The 17,015-nt window shown below is 39.8% G+C and overlaps 1 protein-coding gene across 3 annotated transcripts in view; it reads left to right on the top strand.

The window, feature by feature from the left end:
* Positions 1–17,015, top strand: part of rapgef4 (Rap guanine nucleotide exchange factor 4) — a 163,705-nt gene that overhangs the window by 5,897 nt on the left and 140,793 nt on the right. For all 3 annotated transcript variants that reach the window (XM_004917715.3, XM_002934617.4, XM_031893350.1), the window contains exons 2-4: positions 10,069–10,211; positions 11,480–11,568; positions 15,446–15,592. In XM_004917715.3, the coding sequence (XP_004917772.2) occupies positions 10,069–10,211; positions 11,480–11,568; positions 15,446–15,592 (379 nt within the window). The remainder of the gene's footprint in view (positions 1–10,068; positions 10,212–11,479; positions 11,569–15,445; positions 15,593–17,015) is intronic.

Raw genomic sequence — 17,015 nt, 5'->3', positions numbered from 1 at the left:
ACACCCACCCCACTGCTAAACACTATATCTGAGTGCCAAGGGAATGGCCTCCCTGTTACCCAATAAGACACATATGCAAAACTATAAACTGATATGAAACTGAATGGGTCTTTGCCCAGTAACAGCACATTCTAAGGAAGTTGTAGGGTTTAAAGTCAAAGGGGCATGTTAACCCTATGGGTCCCTCAAACCTTTTGGTTGCAATGTTGCATACCAGGAATATGTTCCCTGGGTTCCTTGTTAAATAACAAAGGTTACTGGAATTACGGTTCTGTCAGCCAGGAGTTTGCATGTCCTGTTTTAACTATACCTCCAGAATGAATACTTAACCAACAGACAGTTTATATAACTTTAAGTGGCCTATTAAAGAATTTTACCAAACTGGGATATATATTTTATTAAATTACCCTTTTACATCTTTTCCCTTGAGCCACCATTTTGTGATGGGCTGTGTGCTCCCTCAGAGATCTGTCAAAAGACAGAACTTTGTCCATTTATTGACTGTTGTGATCTAACATGTATGTGTGTGGATTGTTATGTTTGTGTGCACAGTGAAACGTACAGACCAAGGGGGCGGCCCTTAGTAATTACAATTTTCTATTTAGGATTACTCAGTGGCACATACTACTAAAAAATAAATATTTTTATGAAGATGGTTGATTTAGATGAAGCAGGGTCTACATATTATCTGTTTTATGCAATGTATGTAGAGCCCTACATTGTTCATAATTTAGTTGTAAGGTATACATTCATTCTTCCTCGAGGCTGCAAATGGTTTCAGGTAGAGAATAAATTTGTACAAACCTATTACACTGGAATTTGTAGTCTAACAATTAGTAAAGAATACCTCCCAGCACTTTAAACTTTTTTATACTGCTGGCCCACCCAAGCCCATATATATATATATACCAGTCACATCTGCACGCTTTCTAATCCTGCCTGTTTTCTTTACGTCCATTCTCCTTTGGTTCCATGTATCAGGACTGTACCATTTACTGTGCTATATAGGCAATAAGGCTAAGGGGCCTCAACTTGTATGCATTGCATAAAATTGGCTAAAGGTTGACTGTCTCTACTTTCAATACTCTCAATCTACCTTGTTTTATATCACAGCCCCCTGTTGTTTTTGTACCATATAAATCCAGCAGCATCTGTGCTTGGTTTGTCTAAAAGCAAAGTCGATCAGAGAACAAGCTGAGAATATTTGTAGCATGGTGTGACCATGGGAAGCTCATTAAATATTTATATTTTCCCATTATACACTTGCAGATATTCTCTAAAAAAGGCTTGATACCTTCTGTATTGTATTTAAGCAGAGTATTCCTTCCAAGAAGGGGTAAATGCATGTGGCCCCACACTGAGTGGGGCCCCACGGAGCAGCAATTTGAAATTGTTGTAAAGCTTAAACACACACCCTGTGTTTACCTCTGAACTATGTAGGCAGCTCTTGTAGTAGGGATAATACTACAACAGGACCTTTAGTAAATCTCGGTACGTATCTCTCAGTCAGTATGAGTGAGGAAAGCCATAGGTCTGGTCCAGTGATGTGCATAACCGTCCTGCTCCCAACTTGCAGCCAACCCGTTGAGTTACTTGTATTTATGGATCCGCACCCAACTCGCCCATCTCTGATGCCACGAATGGGGCAGTGAAGTCGTCCATCTATAAATACAAACTGTTGGAGGTGGGGTTATTGTAAGATCATTGGTGGGTGAAGGGAAGAGTTTTGAGCCAACCTCACAAATCACTAGTTTGGTCCCATACACAGACCAAATATTTGCCAACTTAGTCTAGAGGGTCCAAGTTGGCAGTGTTGGCCATCCCTGTACAGGCTTCTAGCACCTAATGAGACCTGTGATGGACCAAAACCAGCAAATGTCATCCTTTTTCTACCTGGTCCCACTGGGAAATATAAAGAGGAAAGTAAAGGTGTAAATAAATGGTTGGTGTATGTCATAAATAAATAAGTTAGCCAATGCTTAAAAACCTCTGCCACCCTAGCTCTGCCACAACAAAAATTCACCACACATCAACAATTTTCCATTGAAATTTATGTAAAATAATGGTGTAAAATCTGGCTAGGCGGAGGGTGACTTTTTTAGTTGGGGAGGCTAAAGATGGGCCATACATAGACGGCCCTAAAACTAATGTGAGACATAGTGGATTTGCTGCTGGTGCAAAAAATTAACCTCCCAACTACCTTGCCATTCCCCCTGGGATACTGTGCAAAACCGCAGATGGGAGGGCTTTTTTACCCTAAAATGCTTAGGATGTAAAAGTATTTATACATGCACTTCTGTGAGGGGTTCTCCATCCATTTGTGTTTGTGATCAGTTAGCTTAAAGGGTAGTTCACCTTTAAATTAACTTTTACTATGATGTAGACTGATATTCTGAGAAAATTTGCCTGCTCCTCTTTTTTATTTTTAATAGTTTTTCATTTATTTAGCTTTTTCTTCAGCAGCTCTCCATTTGGTATTTCAGCAGCTACCTGGTTGCTAGGGTCTTATTTACCCTAGCAACCAGACAGTGGTTTAAACGAGAGATGGGAATATGAATAGTTAAGGGGCCTGCATGGAAAAATAATAAAATTGTAGCCTCGCAGAGCAATACTTTTTAGCTGTCCGGGGCCAGTGACCCCCACTTGAAAGCAGGAAAGAGGCAGAAGAGAAAGGAAAATTATTCAAGAACTATAAAAAAAAATCACTAGGAAGACCAATTGCAACGTTGCTAGGACCACCCCTTTAGATGTGTTTTAGTTAGTTTTATAGAAAGAGAGGCATTGAGTAGGGACATCCCAGGCACATTATATGTAGTACAATTCAGTCTGTATTTACAAAACCAGCACATTATATGCAGTGAGAAGCAGTGGGTACAGATAGCAGATATTCAGGCCCTGGCACTATAACACTGGCACTGATACACAGCATTGGCTCCACTATAACTAATTAGAAATGAACAAAACAATGACAAAAGTAAGAAAAAAATAGTAAGTGCAAAAAACAACAACAAATATATAAAAGCACAATTAGCTTTTTTCAGGGGGAAAGAGTTAACTTAGCATCCATCTGTTAGGATAGGGCAGGGGTCCTCAAATTTTTCAAACAGGGGGGCCAGATGCCAGGGGGGGCCTGACTATAGCTTCAGTTTGCACTCATTGCATTGTATGCTATTCTGAAGTGTCTATTTGGTCTTTTCACACCACTTATTACATAACAACCCTTATGTGCTATTAAATATACAACTGTGACAACCATGATGTGCCCTTAAATGTACAACCTGAACCTTTGCACCCCCACCAGATATTAACATACCGGTAACCATGGTAATACCAAGAAAGCACAAAGCACACATTGTTTGTGTAATAACAGCTGAACTTTTTACAGGATAGACACCCATTTGATAGCCCTTCAACTGTATGTTGTGGGAATTACAGATTTATACCACTAACTAAAACCCCATCATTACTCAACAACATCTGGTAATGCTGGGAATTGTAGTTTATAAATCTTTCCAGGCCCTTACACCTTGCTACTCTACAACACAATACCCCCGCATTTTCCTATCCATGCCCTGTGTGTCCCCCGCTCAGCTTATAAAATGTGATATCGCCCGGCTTTCCCCAGTTTCAGGTTAGCTTACCCATCTTCACATACAACTCAGCCATGTCAGCTCTTAGCCAGCGCGTCTCACTGTTTCCTCTGGGGTCCTCCTCAGCGTTGTCCTCGACAATGGAGAGGGGCGGGGGCCGGGTAAATGACTGCGGCGGGCCGTAGTTTGAGGACCCCTGTTATAGGTGATAGGGATATTATAGATGTCAGGTAACAAAAAACAATTTAATTTCAGCTAGTAATTCAGCCTTTGGAACTGTATAGTACCTGTGTATAGCACCTGTGTATAGTACCTGTGGGAGTGGGATAAAATCTGCAGCAAAAGTTCAGAGTTGGTGAGGTTCTTAGGTAGAGTTTACAGCCTGCAGATTCTTCTTTTCAGTCATGTGGATTGCACTGCCTTCAGTTTGTAATATCTCCCGACCCCTGTCTGCATCTGTGCATTGATTGGTCAATTTTACTGTCTGTCAAGAAAGCTGTGGTATGATTGGAGAATCCACAAGAAGAAAACTCCAATCAGAGCACAGCTGATTACAGCAAAAGCAGAGCTTGTAGGAACACAAGAAGATTTCCTGATGTTAAGTGTTCCAGGACAGTGCAGAAACAGAGTGAGGTTTTTTTTTAAGGTGCCACGCAGTTTTGGGGGGCTTAGCCTCCACTAGTCTTATTGAAAATCTGCCTATGAGTATGCCTTTCTTTCTATTAATGGGCATTTGGAGTGCATACTGTAAATCAATGATGCCCAACTTATTACATGTAATGAGCCAGTTATTTCTCAAATAGCATATTAAGGGCCTGAATTTAATTAAAATGATGATGTCATACAGTGAAGTCTATGGAGCCTTTAAGCAGACTAGGGGACATAAATACCTCTTGGAGGGCCACATCTGCCCCGCAAGCCTACAGTTGGACAGCTCTGCTGTAAATGTATCAAGGTTCAGCAGATCTCAAGGTTAGACCATGAGAATAGCATTCTATAGGAAGCAGAGACTTTACCAAATGATTTGAGTCGGCCAGGGGCACAGAAATGTCAGTGCAGAGTCTTTAACAAGTCTGTTCTCCATCTGAAATCATAAGCAGCCTCTGCACATGAAGTATTGTATTGCTTTTCATACAAAGTTCTAAATAGATTGCTAGCTCTTGTTCTGGCAAATATTCACAACAAGAATAGAGGGAACAAAAGTATGGTTTTTGGAATTAATTTATTTTGCCTAGCAACCAGATTGTGGTTTGATAAGACAATGGAATAAATATAATAAAAGGAAGATAAGTAAAAATTATAACATTGTAGCCCCACGGAACAATAGTTTTTGCCTGCTGGGGTCAGTGACCACCATGTGAAAGCAGGAAAGTATAATATAGTAAATAACTATAAATAAATTATAAATAGCAAAAAACTATAAAGATTTCATAATTAAGACCAATTTTAAAGTTGCCAGGAATAGGACATTCTATAACTTGCTAATTCCGCTACTTAGAATGTAAACATTAAGGGGTGACATTTTTGGCCCCTTAGTATTCACGTGTCGTGCTCCTGAGTTTGGGTTCAGGAAAACGTGGGTACGATTTATGGCATCTCTTCTTCCTCTGCCTCAGGTTCCAAAATTAGCCCGACCTATGGGGCTCAGTGTTCCTGTATAATCACAGTACAGCACCACATGCAGATACATAATATTAAAGTGGTTGTTCACCTTTGAGTTAACTTTTAGTATTATGTAGAGTAATATTCTTAGACAATTTGCAATTGGTCTTGATTTTTTTAATACCTGTGTTTTTTACTTATTTTTCTTCAGAAACTCTCCAAAAAATGTTTGGCTGCCGTGGTCAGTGATCCCCATTTTAAAGCTGGGAAGGCAAATAATTAAAAAAAAACTATAAAAAAACAAATAATGAAGACCAATTGAAATATTGTTTAGAATTGGCCATTCTGTAATATTGTCTTATAATATCTCTGTTTACGTCGTACTAAAAGTTAACTTAAAGGTGAAGCACCCCTTTAAAGATTATAATACAAATGCAAGGCACCAAATAACCTGATATTTAGTTTGCATTCTCCTTCTTATAAGCCAATGTTTATTAGTTATTTATGTCAGAGCTGCCTTGGGTGCCACCAGTGGCAAAGGTTTCAGGTTCAGAAACTCCATTGCACTCGAAAATAAATCACTTTTCTAGGAAAGAGCCTGTAAATGTTGAATAGTGTATATAGTAAGAGAAAATGGTTTTGGTAGTGCTTCATATCAGAACCATCTATTGTGCAGTTTCCAGGTTGTTGTATTATGGTTTATATTGAACTTTGCCCCAGGCCCTGCTACCACTAGGGGCAGCCTTGTTATTTATTGTAGCATTCTATTCTGTACTAAACTTGCCTCCCTTCCATTCTATGACAGGGCTCCTAATAGTAATATTCAATTTTATGCACACTTCTGTGGGATTTTGAGGCCCTCTGGTGGGCAAAAAGCAATTCTGTGCATATTTTAGATTACAATAGGGTCAAATAATACAAATAAATAAAATGTAGCAAAACAATAGCTTGCTTTCTCTTAGAAATTAAACAATGCTTTTCTCTTGGAAACGTAAAACCTTTTCCCAGAGTCTGTTTTTCTTATTGATACAGACACCATCTCATTGTACTATCAACTGTTGTCCCACAGCCACAGTCCCTTCCCAGAGGCTATTATCCCTCTGCTACTATAGGCACCATCTTTCCCTACTATACCTGCTATCCCACAGCCACAGTCCATTCCCAGAGGCTATTATCCCCCCACTGCTACTATAGGCACCATCTCTCCCTACTATACCTGCTATCCCACAGCCACAGTCCATTCCCAGAGGCTATTATCCCACTGCTACTATAGGCACCATCTCCCTCTACTAGACCTGTTATCCCACAGCCACAGTCCCTTCCCAGAGGCTATTATCCCACTGCTACTATAGGCACCATCTCTCCCTACTATACCTGCTAACCCACAGCCACAGTCCCTTCCCAGGGGCTATTATCCCCCCACCGCTACTATAGGCACCATCTCTCCCTACTATACCTGCTATCCCACAGCCACAGTCCCTTCCCAGAGGCTATTATCCCACTGCTACTATAGGCACCATCTCTCCCTACTATACCTGCTATCCCACAGCCACAGTCCCTTCCCAGAGGCTATTATCCCACTGCTACTATAGGCACCATCTCTCCCTACTATACCTGCTATCCCACAGCCACATCCCTTCCCAGGGGCTATTATCCCCCCACCGCTACTATAGGCACCATCTCTCCCTACTATACCTGCTATCCCACAGCCACAGTCCCTTCCCAGAGATTATTATCCCACTGCTACTATAGGCACCATCTCTCCCTACTATACCTGCTATCCCACAGCCACAGTCCCTTCCCAGAGGCTATTATCCCACTGCTACTATAGGCACCATCTCTCCCTACTATACCTGCTATACCACAGCCCCAGTCCCTTCCCAGAGGCTATTATCCACCCACTGCTACTATAGGCACCATCTCTCCCTACTATACCTGCTATCCCACAGCCACAGTCCCTTCCCAGGGGCTATTATCCCCCCACTGCTACTATAGGCACCATCTCTCCCTACTATACCTGCTATCCCACAGCCACAGTCCCTTCCCAGAGGTTATTATCCCCACTGCTACTATAGGCACCATCTCCCTCTACTAGACCTGTTATCCCACAGCCACAGTCCCTTCCCAGAGGCTATTATCCCACTGCTACTATAGGCACCATCTCTCCCTACTATACCTGCTATCCCACAGCCACATCCCTTCCCAGGGGCTATTATCCCCCCACCGCTACTATAGGCACCATCTCTCCCTACTATACCTGCTATCCCACAGCCACAGTCCCTTCCCAGAGGCTATTATCCCACTGCTACTATAGGCACCATCTCTCCCTACTATACCTGCTATCCCACAGCCACAGTCCCTTCCCAGAGGCTATTATCCCACTGCTACTATAGGCACCATCTCTCCCTACTATACCTGCTATACCACAGCCCCAGTCCCTTCCCAGAGGCTATTATCCACCCACTGCTACTATAGGCACCATCTCTCCCTACTATACCTGCTATCCCACAGCCACAGTCCCTTCCCAGGGGCTATTATCCCCCCACTGCTACTATAGGCACCATCTCTCCCTACTATACCTGCTATCCCACAGCCACAGTCCCTTCCCAGAGGTTATTATCCCCACTGCTACTATAGGCACCATCTCTCCCTACTATACCTGCTATCCCACAGCCACAGTCCCTTCCCAGGGGCTATTATCCCCCCACCGCTACTATAGGCACCATCTCTCCCTACTATACCTGCTATCCCACAGCCACAGTCCCTTCCCAGGGGCTATTATCCCCCCACCGCTACTATAGGCACCATCTCTCCCTACTATACCTGCTATCCCACAGCCACAGTCCCTTCCCAGAGGCTATTATCCCCACTGCTACTATAGGCACCATCTCTCCCTACTATACCTGCTATCTCACAGCCCCAGTCCCTTCCCAGGGGCTATTATCCCCATTGCTACTATAGGCACCATCTCTCCCTACTATACCTGCTATCCCACAGCCCCAGTCCCTTCCCAGGGGCTATTATCCCCACTGCTACTATAGGCACCATCTCTCCCTACTATACCTGCTATCCCACAGCCACAGTCCCTTCCCAGAGGCTATTATCCCACTGCTACTATAGGCACCATCTCTCCCTACTATACCTGCTATCCCACAGCCCCAGTCCCTTCCCAGAGGCTATTATCCCCCCACTGCTACTATAGGCACCATCTCTCCCTACTATACCTGCTATCCCACAGCCACAGTCCCTTCCCAGAGGCTATTATCCCACTGCTACTATAGGCACCATCTCTCCCTACTATACCTGCTATCCCACAGCCCCAGTCCCTTCCCAGAGGCTATTATCCCCCCACTGCTACTATAGGCACCATCTCTCCCTACTATACCTGCTATCCCACAGCCCCAGTCCCTTCCCAGAGGCTATTATCCCCCCACTGCTACTATAGGCACCATCTCTCCCTACTATAACTGGCATCCCACAGCCACAGTCCCTTCCCAGATTCTACAGTCCCTTCTCTACTCTACCCTGTTGGAAACTAGCTAAATAGCTAGGCCCTTTTAATACATGATAACCTTTTACCTAGTTTTTATGGTTGCAGAATCCAGACAAAATTCCATACAAATGTGAGTGCAAGACAAAATAGCCCTGCCCAAAATAGCACTGGCCACCCCAAAGATCACCGACCAGCCTTCTGATTTCATGGTTCTATACCCACCATCACAGGCTCGCCCCAATGGCATAATCCCACCCCCTTTTTCTAGCTTTTGTTGCTGGCAAAGTTGGAAATGATATCCCTCTCTCACTATGCCCCAGCCTGTTGACGCTCAACCTCCTTTGATTTATGAACCCCAGGCATCTGCTAGGATAGGCACTGTGGTAACCTACCACTGATAATAAAATTTAGTATTAATGGTAATAGTTCCCCTGTTTCATTTTATAAGAGGGAGGTGCCTGTCATCTCGAGTTTCATCTCCTTAATCACCAACTTTTTCTGCTTGGTGGATGTGCCTGCTTCCATCAGTCTAACATCTATTCTTCTAGATTCAACCCAGTGTTTCAGAGAACTCATTTATATATTCAGTGCTTTGCAGTTCCCTGGGTGTCGATGTCTTTTACTTTGGAAATAGTGTTACCACTTTTGGCATTGTGCGGTAATAACATATGAGCCCCACTATGTATTATATGTTGGGTACAGTATTCCATTTTATAGTCCTTTCTGTAAAAATTATAATCATCTGACGTTTGCATTGCTAATAAACACTAGCGGGAGAGTTCCATGACAATTTAAAGCCACAGGCCTCGTGCTTTTTTACAGATGTTTGCTAATATTCTCATATTTGAAAGTAGAGTACATTATTTGTTATACTACACAAATTTCAATAAGACATGTGACATAACTGTATATAACTGATGACATGACTGAGCACCTTTTATTATTAAAGCATAATAGTTATTCATGGTTTTTGAGTGTTATATCATGTGTATTGCATGCTGAAGGGGTGGTTAGATAAAGGGGTGGTTAGATGAAGGTCTAACAAAGAAGGTTGTCAACCTGTGGGACTAACTTCCCTAGGGAGCCATAATGTAGTCAGTGAGGGGCCCACCAAGAAGACCAATTAGGGTGAGGTTTTGGGTAAATGCATATTTGATCTTTTAGACATTTTAGAAATATAGAAGGTTTGCTAAGGAACAGGAATGGATTAAAGGAACCCAAAAAATCTGCATTATTCATTTATATGTTCAAACTATGGTACAAGTGATGATTTAATAAAAATTGACACATTCAAGCAATACAGTGTATACCATAGATTCTGGTAGACATTGCAGCAGCTGAATGTATTCTGTATAGTAAACAGCCCATGTGTTATTTGTTTAGGCCCCTGGAGCGTTCGGGAGAAGATGTGGACATTATATTTGCACGACTGAAAGAAGTTAAAGCTTTTGAGCGATTTCACCCAAATCTCCTTCAGCAGATCTGCTTTTGTGGATACTATGAAAACCTGGAAAAGGGGATTACGTGTAAGTAAAAATGTAAATGACTGTAAATACCATAGACACAATGTTATATGCTTGGAAATAGCAGAAAATGAAGGGATTCTGTAGTATAATTACTATTAGTGTTTATCAAAGCCAGTAAAGCCCCAGAAAAGTAAAACCTGCAGGGATTTATTGAATCAACATTATTTTGATAACTTTGAAATTTCAGGATGTTGCTGCTTAGTGCAAATGTTATTGGCTGGTAAATGAAAGTGAGTATGCTCTGCAGTGTTCTCAGCTGGCAAGTGAGACCAAGTATTACACTATAAATATATGGTAAATAATGTACCCCCTGTGTAAAATATAAGGATATTATAATCATGAAGGAAATACATGACCACATAAAAGCCTTTTACTTATATATACAGATTTTACCACAGGGGGTACTATATATTAAACAAGTTTCAGTGAGTCATGTGGCAGAGATAACCTCACTAATCAACTGATGACATCCCTAAAGACCATTTATAAGGATATCATTTACAGGATACTCAAGGCTCTTGTGTATTATATAGCGAATAAAGAACACCCTATTGTAAAACATAGGGATATTATAAGTCACTGAGGAGTTGTGCTTTTATACAGGTCATGGAACTCAAGACAACTTCTAATATCCTCATATTTTACAACAGGTGATACTTTGGTTTATTGAGTCATGTGACAGATATTACATCACTAAGCTCTGATTATAATTGTTGACATCACTAAGCACCGTTTATAGGGATATAATTTACAGTTTGGTCCCATAGGGAAATGACAAAACTGTATATTATAAGAATATAAGGCACTGTAATGCATCAATGCTGCTGATGTAGCTATACATAAAATACAGGGCTGGTGACTAGGCTTGGAGAGTTTACTTGGATGAATAATAAGGGGACATTTGATACTTTCCCCTTGTATATGTCAAATGGGAATATTAAGAGCTGAATGTATTGTTATTAACTTCATTTTGTCTGTCTTTTATAATGGTGTTACTGGCTTGGAATAAAATGTCATTATTTTAAGATTAGGTTTTATATTTGTTATAAAATCACCATATCCAACACTTTTTCTTCTTGTAGCATATCAAAGGCATTGTATTACAGTGCATCACAGTAAACTACATCTATTCTGTTGCAGTGCATAACAACTAATGTTTTACAGTTCTCCCCAGCCAGTGTATTACAGTGCACTATAGTTACTGTATTACAGAACATTACAGTCAATCTATTAACATTATCATTTTATCTTTATCTGTTCTTTTCCAGTGTACCGTCAAGGTGATATAGGAACAAGTTGGTATGCTGTGCTAACAGGATCACTGGATGTTAAAGTATCTGAAACTAATAACCACCAGGTAAATGCCTGTTCTATTATGTGTAAATGCAGTGATATCCCAAAAGCAATGGACCACTCACAACAGTAGACTGCAAGCAGTTAGCCCAATTAGTGTGTCACGTGCTCAAACCTGCAGCTGATGCAGTAAATGGCTGAAGGGTCTTGCATTCTGCATGAGTGTGATGCCTTTTGCTTGTGATAACTACATATGGTGACATAAAGGGGCCTAGTTATCAAGCTGTATAAAAAAATGGTGACCAAATACACCACACATCAACAGGCATCACAGCATAAAAAACAGCATTTTTATCAAAGTGTACATTGATTTTTCACCCATTGCATACCTCTGTGTAAAAACCTGGTGTAAACAAAAGCAGCCATTTGAAAATGCTTTAAAAAAATACAGCATTCATCCATCACACTTTTTTTTTTTCAAGTTTTCCCTCCTGATCCTATTTGCCACATAAATTTTTCGCATTGACTTGGATTAAAACGGATTGCATAAAATCTATAGTGGTGTAAAATAATGGCGGCAAATCCAACGATTTGGCAGTGTTTTATTTATTTTATACAGCTTTTTAAACAGTTTTTCTGATGTTTCTCATTTTACACTGTATGATAAATGGGCCCCTTAGCATCATGGCCTCCAAGTCATCTCAGCACTGTTACGTCATGCAAGTGATAGTGTATAGGATAATATAGACACTGTGTATAGTATAGTGTATAGGATAATATAGACACTGTGTATAGTATAGTGTATAGGATAATATAGATACTGTGTATAGTATAGTGTATAGGATAATATAGACACTGTGTATAGTATAGTGTATAGGATAATATAGATACTGTGTATAGTATAGTGTATAGGATAATATAGACACTGTGTATAGTATAGTGTAAAGGGTATTAAAGACACTGTGTATAGAATAGTGCGTAGGATAATACAGACACTGTGTATAGAATAGTGTATAGGATAATATAGACACTGCGTATATAATAGTGTGTAGGATAATACAGACACTGTATAGAATAGTGTATAGGATAATATAGACACTGTGTATAGAATAGTGAATAGGATAATATGGACACTCAATATCATTTGTTTTCTGCAAGCCCCTAAAAGTTTAAAAATAGTTTAGTGTAGGTAAGCAGCAGTTAATAATTTAAAGGGCAACCCAAACACAGCTGATTTGTTTTCAATGCATAAAGAGGTTTCTAATACATCATTAAACAAGGGCAGTGGTAAGCTAGGCCTAATAGGGCCCAATAAAGAAGCTGACCTTGAGGGGTCACAAATTGAATTCACATCCTGCATGGTTAGTTAGCAATTAATTTAGATGCATGGCTGCACATAAATCATTTCAGTCTGCAACATGCATCTAAATTAATTGCTATATAGCCAGGCAGGATGGAGATTCAATATCTGGCTGGTATTAATGGCGTGAGGTGGAGGAAGGATCACAGGCCTAAGATCCCAAATTGTTAAATCATATAATTTGGCAAAGGGCAAGTCATTTATCAAAGGTCTCTTCTGGAATTTCCTAATATAATATATAATATGTTAGGCCCAATTCACTACAGGACATTGTATAATCAATAAACAACACAAGGTGGCAGTGTTTGAAAAAAGATTCCTGTCTCAGTACGGTGATTCTCAGGCACTGATGCACCAAACAAACTCATGATCTATTTGGTAAAATGTTAGAAATATTATGTATTTTTTAGTCTGCTGAGGTGCAGTAAATGCCTGCTGCCCTTAGTGCCAAAAGATTGCATTTAAGTCAGAAAATATGAACAAAAATAGGTTCATCCCACAAGCTCAAAGCATGAATGTAGAGACAATAACAAAGAAGTATAGTAGCTATGGTTGAAAAGAAGACACACATTCAAAATTGTATTTCAAGTCAACCTGCAAAATAACATTTCAATACCTGACTATGCAGCCATATGAGCAGACCAGTTACTCCAGCAGCCCATTGGTCCTGCAGAGTCCACTAGTGTGGGTGGAGGCAAAAGACATCCAGAGGAGACCCTGCCCATCATTTTCAGCTTTTTATTCATGGCTTTGGCATAATGAAAGTACACATCTGATTGGTTGCTGTGGATTACAGAACCAGGGGGGAAATGCAGGTATTGCTATATAACTACCATTTGCAAAAGTAATCTGGACAGAAATATACAGAACTGAATATACCTATATAATACCTTCATTATTGCCTTCTTATATCAGTAATGTGCCATAAATACAGTGCCGCAGAGTGAAAAGATGCTGAGCAGCCTCCATTGGAAGAAACTCTTTGTTTTTAGCCACCGAGGAATGTGTCCCCAAGTATTGATCATTGCCTTTCCCTAATGGAAAAGCTCACTCTAGCTTTTAACCATTGTCTTATTATGGGTTTAGAATAGGGATTATGCAGCAGAAAATGGGCTGTGTATACAATCCATGCCTTTTAATTCTCACTGTGCAGAAAGAACTGGCATAAATGAGCTGATTAGCTGAATGCCTAATAGTAAATATATGGGCAGAAGAGAGAGCTGACGAGCCAAACACTGTATTATGGGTTTAAATGACATCATAATGGATTTTGATTTAACTATATGAGTTTGTATAGTTGTTCTGTATCATCTGAATATACATTGTATCCATTTCTATTTGATCTTCCAGACCCAAAATTATAATGGCATTTCTTTTGGGTAATATGTAACATATCATGCCAGAATATTTGACATGAAGTAAAGTCACATTATACAATTCTGTCTGTAACAGAAAGCTATGGGTTTGGCAGGGGGGTTCTGTAACAGATGTCCCCCATGGGGAAAGGAGGATACTGTTACTTCAAATTGTTGCCAATGCTCTTCTAGGGGTAATGTAATAAAAGTGTATTGTTTGCTCCAGTTCTAGTAACCCATCAGCAATATTTTTTTGGTTGTTATTAATGATTAGACCAATGCAGCTATTATTATCATATATTATAGTTTTTTATAATTATTTGCCTTCCTCTTCTGACTTACAGCTTTCAAATGGGGGGTCACTGACCCTGTCAGCCAAACATCTTTTGCTCTGCTAGGCTACAATCGTATTGTTATTGTTTTTTGTTATTACTTTCCTTTCTAGTCAGACCCACTCCTATTCATATTCAAGTCTCTCATTTGTACCACTGCCTGGTTGCTAGAATAATTTGGACCCTAGAAACCATATAGTTGCTAAAATTCCAAACTAGAGGGTTGTTAAATATAAAACTAAGTAATTAAAAATGATGGTGCATTGCACTTTGTTTCAGAATAGCACTCTCTACAACATAATATGTATTTTCAGTAGTTGAATCAGAAATTTCCAGTTTGTGGCCCCCTAGTCATTACTGACCTATTATTCTGATCATATACTGTCAGCTGAAGGCGCTGTTGGAGAACTGGTTATTTCTGATTTACATACTTTCTCCTTAATTTGGGTCTCTCAGTCTTCCTTTATAGCCACTGGTCAAAACATTTTCTGCACAGACATGTTGGTTCTAGCTATCGTATATCTCCTTCGTTAAAGGAATTGTTTAAATGATCCTTTAGTATTTATCATATAATGCAATGATTGAAATCTGTAAATTTGCACAAGGAGCGCACTGCTGGGATTCCAAGGCAGAAGCCCTTTATGTTGGACTTAGTTGAGCCTTAGCCTAATATCACAGTAGGTGAAGGGAAGATATTGAGCTCTTGCTAGCTAGGATTATTGCCAGGTGTACAAATGTAAACTAATCATTACTTAAATTAATATTTTCTATATATATTTTCTAATTTTATATATATTTTTAGTCAATATGAATTTATAGCTTAGAATACTGCAGGTATATTCTTTATATACTAATACTTTATATACTAATAAATATGCTTCTTTTAAACTGAAGGATGCAGTCGTCATTTGCACTTTGGGGGTGGGAACGGCTTTTGGCGAATCCATATTGGACAATACCCCTCGGCATGCCACCATCGTCACAAGGGAAAATAGCGAACTCCTTCGCATTGAGCAGAAGGATTTTAAAACCCTTTGGGAGGTAAGTACTTTGCTTTTATTGGTAAAGCTCATAAAGGGAAATGTAATAATCAGCAGAATGTTATAGTGGAATTTATCCATTACTGGGAATATGGTTCACTGTCTGTTGTTAGAAGTAAAACATGTCTTGGAATTATGTAAACCATTTGACACTTTTCATACTGGGAATCTGTTGCAGACAACTGTATTTCCCCAGAATGCCATATGGGTGTTGTAAATAACAAATGGAGCTTTAGAAACAGAGAATATGTGGAGCTGCCAGACTGACATATGCAGAATAGAAATTGGAATTGCTGTTCTTGCTTCTGTGTTTTGTTTTACCATCACTAGTTATTGGAAAAGGGATCTGCGTAACAGCTATTTAAAGTGGGAATATACTTAAGTATACTTAAAGTGATACTGACACTAAAAAAATACTCTTTAAAATATGAATGTACATTAAAAGTTACCTATAGGTCCCATTGATCAATTTTTTTGCTGATAGGGCTACAATTAATCGTTTTGCCAACTTGACTGCCCCTTCTCAAACTGTCAGTTATAGCTTCTAATGCTAACGGCCTCCTGCTGCACAAATATGGCCGCCGCCTCATAGGGGAACATGGGGGATCAGATAAGTTATATAATAGTATTGGGCAAATACTTTTATGGCAAAATTATAAATAGCATAGAATTTTTGTATTTTATAAACTTGGTGTACCAGCAGTGAGGTTCAGCATCATTATAACACTAACAATATATCCAGGCTGTCAAAAGAAGCTTTCTTAGCTCTTGCTGGGCATTGAGTGTTAGATCTTTTAAGTGGCAGTGGCAGTGCACATGCTCAGTATGCCATGGGCAGCTGTTGAGAAGCTAAGTTTAGGGGTTGTTGGAAATCATCAAGCAGAGGACAAGGTTTGTTTTTCATAAAAGCTGATGCTAAAGGATCGATTATTAAATGCTAATGCATATGCACTGGTTTCTGAGCTGCCATGCAATGAGAATCTGAATTAATTACCGATAAGCCCTGAATGTAATTTTATATTGTGTATATACTGTATATTGTGAGCTTGTGCCCAGAGCATGTGTACTGGGTGCATATTTGGAGACACAGATTGTGACTGCTAAAGGGCTGAGGTGGATTGGTAACCAATCAGATCTTTGCTCTTCATTCACTTGTAGCATTTCTACCCTAATTCCTTGCAAAACTTTATGTTGTCTAGGTTAGCTTTAAGTATGTTATAGAATGTCCTATTCCTAGAAACTTTGCAATTGGTCATTATTTATTTTTTATAGTTTTGCACTATTCTCTTTTAAAGCTTCCCCGCTTTCAAATGGGGGTCACTAACTCCGGCAGCCAAAAAACTATTGCTCTATGAGTTTACAATTTTATTATTATTGTTACTTTTTATACCTTATCCAGCCCCTCTCCAATTCATATTCCTGTC

The sequence above is a fragment of the Xenopus tropicalis genome, chromosome 9 (assembly GCF_000004195.4).
Source record: "Xenopus tropicalis strain Nigerian chromosome 9, UCB_Xtro_10.0, whole genome shotgun sequence".
Lineage (NCBI taxonomy): Eukaryota > Metazoa > Chordata > Amphibia > Anura > Pipidae > Xenopus > Xenopus tropicalis.
Note: the sequence above shows the minus strand (reverse complement) of the source record. Positions and strands in the feature narration are given on the sequence as shown.